At 38.9% G+C, this 10,192-nt stretch overlaps 1 protein-coding gene across 2 annotated transcripts in view; it reads left to right on the top strand.

Moving 5' to 3' along the window:
* Nucleotides 1–690: 690 nt before the first annotated feature.
* Nucleotides 691–10,192, top strand: part of EEF1E1 (eukaryotic translation elongation factor 1 epsilon 1) — a 32,841-nt gene continuing 23,339 nt past the window's right edge. For both annotated transcript variants that reach the window (XM_032861538.1, XM_032861536.1), the window contains exons 1-2: nt 691–809; nt 6,030–6,230. In XM_032861538.1, the coding sequence (XP_032717429.1) occupies nt 723–809; nt 6,030–6,230 (288 nt within the window). In that variant the 5' untranslated portion in view covers nt 691–722. The remainder of the gene's footprint in view (nt 810–6,029; nt 6,231–10,192) is intronic.

Below are 10,192 nucleotides of genomic sequence, written 5' to 3'. Positions count from 1 at the left end.
GCATTTCTTATGCGCTTGATAAAAGCTACATAAATTAAATCAATACTTTTATCTTTGTAGTACTGCAAATAAGATCATTAAAACTATTGATGGCTGATTTTCCTGGGCCACGGGAATTGCTTGATGGTATCTAATATACCCAGGGCTCTATAAATAATCTTTAAATTTTAATGCTCTTCTATTATTGAGCTGTATATTGAAAGAAGAAAAATTTGTTTTTCCAATACAATTAAAATCCTCATGAATAATACCCTGTTAGAAATTCCTAATAGACCATTAACTCTTTGCTATTTAATTTGATTGTTCAAATTCGGAGATTCCCAACTTTTCCAACGGTAAATGTCGATTCCAATTATGCATAAAAAGTCTCTTAGCATGCCAAATCAGCTAACCAGTTAATTCTGCCAACCAGGACAACAGCCTGCTGTCTAGAAATGGGCAGACTCTGTCTACTGCAACACCAAAGCCCGTTATGCCAAAACGTCCTCAAGAGCTCCGAGAACTCACAGAATTCTTTGCCACCCCCTCTCCACCTGTCTTACACCCATCTTTCCGCCCCGCCCCTTACCTTGGCCCCGCCTCCTCGCTCAGGCACGTTTTCCACGCCCCCCTGCGTTCAGCCAATAGATGGTGCCGTTTGTGTGAGCGTGCCTTCCCTCCCAGCCAATGCAGGAGATCCTTGCTGTCCTGGTCCCGCCCCTGCCAGGAGCTCCTGCCGGAAGATGGCGGCGGCCGCGGAGTTGACGCTGCTGGAGAAATCCCTGGGGCTGAGTAAAGGGAACAAATACAGCGCTCAGGGCGAGCGCCAGGTGAGAAGCGGGGCGGCGTGGAGGGGAAGAGGTGGATAAGAGCGGGTCCTTTGAGCCCAGGTAAGATGGGTAGGCCGGCAGAGGCGGCGGATGCGGCTCCGCTCCCCACGTGTCTGCGCCGCAGGGCGGGCTGGCTGGCTTGGGGCTCTCGGTCTCCTGCGGCCCTGGCTCCTGAGGGTTTCAGGGGTATCTGCCTTGTTCCGGCTTTGCCTGAACTTTTCCTCCTGGGAAATGTCCTGTTTAAGGAAAGCGAGGAGGGCCCTCAGAGAGCCCTTAGGCCGATCTGAGGACCCCGTATTCAGTGACGGCACTTACTATAACATTGGTTTTCATTCAGTGTCCAGCAGCTACTCCAGAGGGCTAACGAGGTGTCAAGTAGCACTGTGCTGGGACTGGGGAATGCAGCAGTGATTGAGAAGACGGACACACTCCTTCCTCCCAGGAACCTTGGCTTTAACCTGGGTAGACAAAGATTGTTGCTATTTTGATTACAGTAAGTGAAAAATGCTGCATTGAAGCCGAGAGAGGCTGAGAGAGCACATACTTGGTCTTGGTCCAATGTGGGAGATTCAAGGAAGGTTTTTCTGAGTTCAGGTTCAGTGTGAGACATGCCGAGAATGAAGGGGAAGGGTAATACAGTATGAAGCTGGTAAGATATAAGGACTCAGATTTCCCAGGACAGTGAAGAACATTTGTGTTTCGTTCATAAACGTTGTTTAACATGGTTGGAAAGCATTAGAAAATGAGAATGATTGTAAGGAGACTACTTTGGATAGGTAACATTTTTTGCCCCCCCCCCCCTTGAGATTTTTTCCATGTGATGTTTATTTTTTGTTCTTGGTTTTTCTGTTCTTCATTTAGTTTATTTATTTATTTTTTTAAAGATTTTATGTATTTATTTGACACAGAGAGAGAGGGAGAAGCAGGTTCCCTGCTGAGCAGAGAGCCTGATGTGGAGCTTGATCCCAGGACCCTGAGATCATGACCTGAGCTGAAGGCAGAGGCTTAACCCACTGAGCCACCCAGGGGCCCTTCGTTTGGTTTATGTTAAAAGCAGTCCTAGTGTAGTTTTTACACGTAAGTTCAACTGAAGCCTAGGAAGGTCTTGGGGCTCGCCTAAGATGAACCCACTGATTGGAGACCAGGCCACCTTCTTTTGCTTTTTCCTCTGGCCTCATGCTGATTCCTTCCTTTCACCCTCTGCTCCCTAGTTTGGTTTCTGTTTTTTAGAGAACATTGCCAAGACATGAGTCTTGCCTTCAGGAAGCTTACCTAGTATGAGAAATAGTCATTGGCAGTTAACTTAAGGCAAGACAGAACATCTACCTGTTACGCCCAAGTTTCGTGTCCAAGAGACCACCAAGGAGCCAACACCAATGCAAGCACACGAGGGTTTATTTGACAAGCTTAAGCTTGGGCCCAAGTATACCCGACACAGTGGAGTAGGGACTTGGACCCCAAACCAGATTACAGTCAAGAGTTTTTAAAGACAGAGTCGGGGTGGACTTGGCAGTAGGTGATTGGGCCACGATCACCATCCCTATGTTCTTGTGATTTATTACAGTGTTAAGCTATCCTATTTCTGACATGATTTATTACAACGTCAAGCTATCCTACTCCTGACATGACATATTACCTCGTTAAGCTATCCTATTCCTAATTGATTTTTGGTATGGTGTGTTGTTTTCAAAACCTTTGGTCAGTCTTTCTGGAGCCAGGGGTCATTTACCGGTCACAGAGACCTAAGATGGCTGCCAGGGCCAAGATGGCTGTACTTATGTCAAGGCTAAACTTGAGGTGGGTACAGCCTTGTTTTTCTTGGCCTCCACATACTAAACAGAGGAGACGTTGCTGAGGAATGTGGAGGAGAAAGTTAATTTTGACTATGAGAATGAATTCGTAGTAAACTTCACAGAAAAGCTGGTGTTTAAAGCGTGTGAGACCAAAATTATGAAAGATTTGGAAGTTTTGGACAAGTTGTAGACCAATACGAAAAATACTACAATGCGAAATAAGCCCAAAATTATAGTTTGAGGGTAGTTGTGAGGGCTTTGTGGAGTTCAGAGTGTGGTTTCTTATTTTAATTGAAACTTTTTTGTTGGGGGGGGGGATCTTAGCAGAAAGCAACTATTGAAAGTTTCTATTTCTATTTATATGTTTGGTGAAAGGGATGGGAATAAATAAAAATATTTGGTCTGTTTTTGGTGGGGAAGAGACACCTGACAGCAATAAGCCAGCAGTGGTGTGAAAATGTTGGGGTTTGTGAGCAAATTGTCTGGAAAGAATTCTTGAACCATCTTTCATGCAAAAGGGGTGGTTTTATTAAAGCACAGGGACAGCACTCACAGGAGTTGTGAGGAGTGACTGATTAAATACTTTCAAGTTGGGAGAGGGCTAAGGATAGCATTCGTCTCTAAGGAATCTGGAAGCAAGGTTTCTAGGATCTTGCAGGGCTAGCTATTGTTAGGAAAAGATCATTCATTACTGTCTAGTAAAACCTTAGTCATGAGACCTTTCAGACATGTATCAGTGGGCCATATACTTGGAGGATGAGTACTAACATATATCTTGGGGGGTAGAGATAAAGGAAGTTTTGAAAGGGATTTTTATTTGTTAAAGAAGACTTACAGGATCCTGGAGGTCAGGCTACTCTTAAGCTAAGGTTGCCTTTTGCCTTTAGCAAAGTATTAACATCGATGGAGGCAGTTGAGTTCCTAGAGGAATGTCACTCTGCCTGTCTCGAGGACTTGTCATTGGGCTGTAAGTTGTAAGGAAATTTAATTTTTTTCTTTTGCCTTTGTTCTCCACATCAAGTAATAAAGCATTCTTTGCAACATTACCAGTTATACAGTAGTCACCTATCTGTGTATCTCCTCCCCATCCATGGTTTCGATATCTGTGGTTTTGGTTACCCGTGGTAGCCATGTCCAGAAACAGATGATTCTCCTTCTGACATAGTGTCAGAAGGTCAGGAGTAGCCTAGCACTGTGTCAGAATGCCTACGTGATTCACCTCGCTTCATCTGATTATATATGCATTTTGAAATCTTACATCATCACAAGAAGAGTGAGCGCAGTAGAATAGGATATTTGGAGAGAGACCAACCTCATTCACATAACTTTTATTGCAGTATATTGATATAATTATTCTACTTTATTATCAGTTATTGCTGTTAATCTCATACTACGGTGCCTAATTTATTACTTCAACTTTGTCATAGGTATTTATGTATAGAAAAATATAGTATTAGTATGGTACATCAGCATATTATAATATTACTTACTAGCCATCGATGATGATTACTTAGAAGACCATGGCATCCTAAAATGAATGTAGAAAAAGTATATATCCCACAATTGCAACTACATAAGATTTGTGTACTTCAGGCTGTAGGAAGGAAAGAGAAGGGACTTTCAAGTCAATCTTACTTTATCCAGACTCTGATTCTGCCATGACAAAGCAGGTGACCTTGGTTCTTTTTCTGTAAGATGATAATGAAATTACTCACCAACTTAGAAGATGGGATGAGAAGGTAACTGGGAAGTTTTTTGTTTTTTGTTTTTTTTAAGATTTTATTTATTTATTTGACAGAGATCACAAGTAGGCAGAGAAGCAGGCAGAGAGAGAGGAGAAGCGGGCTCGCTGCTGAGCAGAGAGCCCTCTGCAGGGCTCGATCCCAGGACCCTGAGATCATGACCTGAAACGAAGGCAGAGGCTTAACCCACTGAGCCACCCAAGGAAGTTTTTGAGTCAGCAATGTAGGATGGTGGATCATTTATTTTTACAAATAATTCTCTTTAGAATTAAATGTCATTTCTCCTACACGCTCATTAATTACAAGTTCTTTTTGTTTTTCTTTTTTGTTTTTAAAGTATAGCATACCTTCAGAAAAGCAAATAAATTTCAGTGAGTTACCACAAAGTGAACACAGGTAGGTAACCACACAAGGAACCAACCAACAAGAAATAGAACAATAGAACCAGCATCCCCAGAGGGTTTTTTTGTTTTCTTGTTTTCTTTCAATGCATTTTTTAAAAGGATATTTCATGATCTTAGAGGTGGAGGCTTCATTTGAATGTGAAGGCAAAAGTGAAAATTCTAGGAGCTAAGTAGTAAATGGAAAGTAGGTGAGAAGTGGAAAATCAGAGAGTGGCTTTCATTACTTCCTTTGACTTGTAGGAGGTAACCTTTGAATCTGTATCTGTAAAAGGTTAATATCTTTGTATACTTTGCAGAGTCCTGTTGACCTATAGGTGAGCATGAAAGGGCCCTGCAAAGTGTAAATCACTTTACAAATACAAGGTACTATTTAGTGACTGCAGAAATCAGCCAGTCTTCCCAAGAAAATATGCTTTTTTGGTTTGTTGGGTTGTTTAGATTGTATATTGTTACTTGTAATTAGTCAGTCTCCCCATCAGATGATACATTCCATTTTTTTAAAAATTTCTCATTGTGCTTTAAATTTCTTGGTTGTGCATCAAGAACATTTAAATTAATTGTCAATTTCTTATAATCTGAGTCTTTGTATTGCTGTTCTAATAAGGGAAACAAAAACTGGACTATTTTTCAGATGATTACCTGAAGCCCAGACTATTATCAGTGGCCCCAATTATATTTTGGAATGTTTTTTAGATATAAAATATTGGCCAACAGTGACTTCACTCTAAATGATTCGAAAATCGGTAGATACGCAATTCATGGCAGCCAGGTCATTGTCACAGTCCATACCTGTGTTAACAAGATATAATTATATTAGATCGCTTATCACTAAAACCAGCCCAGATCTCATTTGGTGGTTCTAACTATATTGACATCAAGTCAGCATTACTGTAATCATATCCTTTTGTTATTATAGAAGTCAGGTTTATTTAAGTATGTTCATCTTGCTAAAAGAGGTTATTGGTAAACTTGATCAAAATTAATGCAATTTTATTGGGATTTCCATTTTTTCCTCTTATGTATGCATGATTAGGAATTAATGTTAGAAACATTGATTTTTGCAATGTTACTACCGGTTTCACTTGAAGCATCTGTTGATCAAATTGTAAATAATATCTTAACTACTATTTTCCTGATTTCTATTTGAATATCTTAGTATCTTAGAGTAGAATCCTAGGGCATTTGAAAAACCAGTGAGGGATTTAGCAAGTCCTTAGAACTTGAGGTCCTGTTGAGATCTGTATTTTAAATTTATCAAAAGAATTTTTTTTCTTTTTTAAGATTCCAGTTCTTCAGACAAACAATGGTCCAAGTCTAACAGGACTCACTACTATAGCAGCTCATCTTGTCAAGCAGGCCAACAAAGAATATTTGCTGGGGAGCACTGCAGAAGAAAAAGCAATCGTTCAGCAGTGGTTGGAATACAGGGTAACTCGAGTAGATGGACACTCCAATAAAGACGAAATCCGCACTCTGTTGAAGGTATTGTGACTTCTCTTTAGAGGCTAAAACGCATGAACTGTTTGTAGCAGGAAGCTCTCTCCCCTGGGATTCACTAGCCGAAGCCATTGGCCTTCTTGTTTCCTTCTGCCTCAGGGTAATTTGTACCTGTTATTACCTATGCTGGAAACAGACTCTACCTGCCATCCCCCTTCAGATCTCAGCTCAGATGTCCCTTCCCCAGAAATGTTTTTGACCACCTCTCTAACATATGCGGGTCCTTGTCCTGTATGCTTTTTCTTTCTAACACTCATCACAGTCAACCATTATTTGTATGATTCTTTTTTTAATGTCTTAATACTTAGTTTCTCCACTCAGTGGTAAAGTACTTTCTCGAAGGCAAGAAGGAAATCAGAATCATTGGGAGCTACTGCAAAAGCCCGTTAGATTGATCTGAAAAAAACCCACATTTTTTTCCTTCAGACTTACTGCTTTAAGATTTGTATTTTCTTTCCAAAGAAGCAAAATCAGAACAAAAGAATCTACTGATAGAAGGTATAAGCTGAGTATGGCTGCAGAGTCACCAGCCGTGAGAAACATTCTAAATGATATTTTTTATTATTTACATAAAAATAAAGCAAATAAAAAACATTTTTTTAATAGAAGCTTAGAATTTGAAGGAACCTTAGAGATATCCAGGTAACCACATATCACTGCAGGAATCCCTTCTGTTTTGTAATTTTGTTCCCATTATAATATAAACTGGTAGTATAAGTTGTGAAAGAAGGTCTCATAGAACGGAAAGCTTTTCACTGATCACTCTGGGGGAAATGGTTTAAACTATATTTTTGAAAGATATCATCAAGAGAACTGATAAAAAATGAATTTCCAACCTTGTTCCTTTATAAGTCTGTCCTGACCAACTATACATGCTTAATTAATATCCATACTGACCCCTCCCACTGTCCTCTGCCATGCTCAGCAGCCTTTCCAGAGCGAAGCAAGCATGTTTTCCCTTTAAGTGAATGTGGGATTTCAGGCAAATAAAATATAACTATCTCTTAAAATTTTCCAGAAACAAGGATAGTAATAAAGTACTTCATTCTGAAAGATCTGAACACGATTTCACCAAATTAGGTTTATAAGTTCAAAGTTGTATTCAGAGATTGGGTATTAAGAACATGGAAGTACTTCCACCAAAATGTTGTATCTGGGATATGTAAATATTATTGGAAAGTCCAGTGAAGAGAATCCGACTAGAGATATTGCCACTTTTGAAGTGTGTAAGGAACAGGTTATTTGGTTGTCATCCTTGCTATGTCAGTTTCCTTACCTGTACCTGCGCTGATGCAGTTCTAAGGACAGTGGTACAGTGACCCAGTAGACACAGTCTTAGCCTCTACAGGGCTTAGACCAGTGGGGGAGACAAATGTATGTATAATGGACCGCACTGTGATTTTTGGCCATATGAGATTTTTGGCCATATGAGCATAGGTGAGAAAGCGTTGTTTTCTGTTTTTGTTTTGCTTTTTGCTGTTTTTATCTTAAAGGCAGTATATACTTGTTATAGAAATTTTTAAAAATATAAGGAAAAAAATTCTCAAGCATTAGTAGTCCCACCAAGAGAGAAGTGCTGATAACACTTAAACTTGGTCATCAGATATTTATTGAAATCCTTTCATGTTCTTTCCATGCTTTTCTTTTCCATAAAGATATGTGTGTGTGTGTGTGTGTGTGTGTGTGTGTGTGTGTGTGTGTGTTTTAAAAGTGAGCAGCTATTGGCTGCTGTAACTTGCATTTTTTTGTTCACTGACAGTTGCAAACATCTTTCATGTCCACAAAATATTCACTGATGCTGTCTTTTTGATAACCTGTTAGTATTGCCTCATGTAGGTGTACCAGGATTTAAATAATTTTTAAAAATTTCCTTGTATGCATTCTTTGCCCATTTTTAATACCAGGCTATTTATCTTCATATTACTTACTTTCTTACTCTCTAAAGTTCCATTTCAGGCTAAAACCGCTATTCTAAGTTTAAAAATGGCTCATAATTAAGGTAATATATAATTTCAAAATGACAGGCATTACAAAACACTAACAGTTGTTGAATCTAGATGGGGAATATATAGCTGTTTATTACCTGCTTTTTCAATGTTATTAGAAAGTTTAATACTAATTAGGAAACAAAACCTCAGGTAGAACTCTATGGGGGAAATGTTTGTTAAATTTTGGTAGTGGCATGCGAAAGATTTGTTTAAAACAAATGAATATTGAATGTTCTGTGAATATTCTGAATATGTGAAATTCTGTGATATGGCAGAGAAGATTTGAACTATATCATTAATCAGAAAAATTTTAATTATAAAGACATTTTAAAGACGACAACCTTGAGAGTCTCTATAACAAAAACTTACAATGGATTCTGTTTTAAGAAAATATACTCTGTACAGAGCAGTGTTCAGTTACTGGTTTAGACGTTTTTTAAACATGCTTCTTAAAATTAAATTGAAGATATGTTTGTTTTATTCTTAACTTTATCCAGGTTGTTTCATTTGAAGACACTTGGAGAGAAAACATCTCCATTCACAGATCACTCTAGAATTTAAGTGGTAGCTCCTTATATACCAGTCTATTTCACCCTCTGTACCCAAATTTTACTTTGATTTTTCTGCATTTGTCTCATTTTTATCCAATACCTTTATGCCCTCATCTGTACCAACCCTAGCAATTCCATGTTTATATAGCGTTTTGAAAATTACTGTCTTTAGATGAAGATATGGGCATACTCAAAGAGATTAAATTCAATTCAGCAAATATATGGAACTACCATGTGCCCGATATTTGGGATGTGATTTGAGAAAACAAAATGTTCTCTACAGTTTAAGGCATTTTTCTGGAATAAATGCTATCGACCACTGAGCAGTGTTCTGTAACTAGTCCTTAGAGGAGGAGCCTGTGAGAATACGTGATAATAAACCATGTAACTGATTTATAAACCTTTGTCTAAAGGTTATAGGAATCTTTTGTCTCATTTGATTTGAATGCAGCATAATCAATGCATCATGAATTCCTGTGCTGTTAAATTATATGTTAATTTTGAGAGGAACCCAAAGTATTCATGTGATTTTTTTTAATCTACATTTTTTATTTTCTCTGGGAGGTAATTGATTAATTCATGTTGTTCTGTCAGACTTTACTTCTGATTTGGATTAGGATTTCTTAAGATTTTTATTTCATTTTTTAACATGTACTTTAGTTCTTTTTTTCCTTCAAAAGTATTTATTCACCATTGAGGGAGCTCAGTGCTTAGTAGTATTTTGTTGTTGTTGTTAAAGATTGTGTATATAACTTAAATTGCCTTTTGATGATTGTGGTCTGGAGAACAAATGGCAAAGGTAGGTTTCTGTAGGTTTAAGTGGTGTTTAAAACTGGAGTCTTTTGAGGTGCCTGGCTGGCTCAGTGGGTTAAGCCTCTGCCTTTGGCTCAGGTCAAGATCTCAGGGTCCTGTGATCAAGCCCCACATCAGGCTCTCTGCTCAGCGGGGAGGGTGCTTCCCTCTGCCCCCAACCTGCCTCTCTGCTGACTTGTGATCTCTGTCTCTCTGTCAAATAAATAAATAAAATCTTTAAAAAACAAAAACACCTGGAATCTTTCAGGGTGGCTCAGTTGGTTAAGTGTCAGACTCTTGGTTTGGCTCAGGTCATGATCTCACATGTTGTGAGATGGAGCCCTGCATGGGGCTGCACAATCAGCATGGCATCTGCTGGAAAATTCCCTCCCTCTGCCCCTCCCCCACACCCACACCTGCATTCTCTCTCGCTCTCTCAAATAAATTAATAAATCTTTTTTAAAAAACTGTGGAGTTTTGCAGGTGTTGGAAAAACTAGATCTCCAATTGTAAAAGAATGAAGTTGAAGTTGGAATGTTACCTTACACGAAATATAGAAATTAACTCAAAATGTATTGAAGTCCTGAATGTAAAACGTAACATTATAAAACTCTTA

This window comes from Lontra canadensis, unplaced genomic scaffold, assembly GCF_010015895.1.
Source record: "Lontra canadensis isolate GAN:19392208 unplaced genomic scaffold, GSC_riverotter_1.0 scaffold21, whole genome shotgun sequence".
Taxonomy (NCBI): Eukaryota; Metazoa; Chordata; class Mammalia; order Carnivora; family Mustelidae; genus Lontra; species Lontra canadensis.
This window is presented reverse-complemented; position numbering and strand designations above follow the sequence as displayed.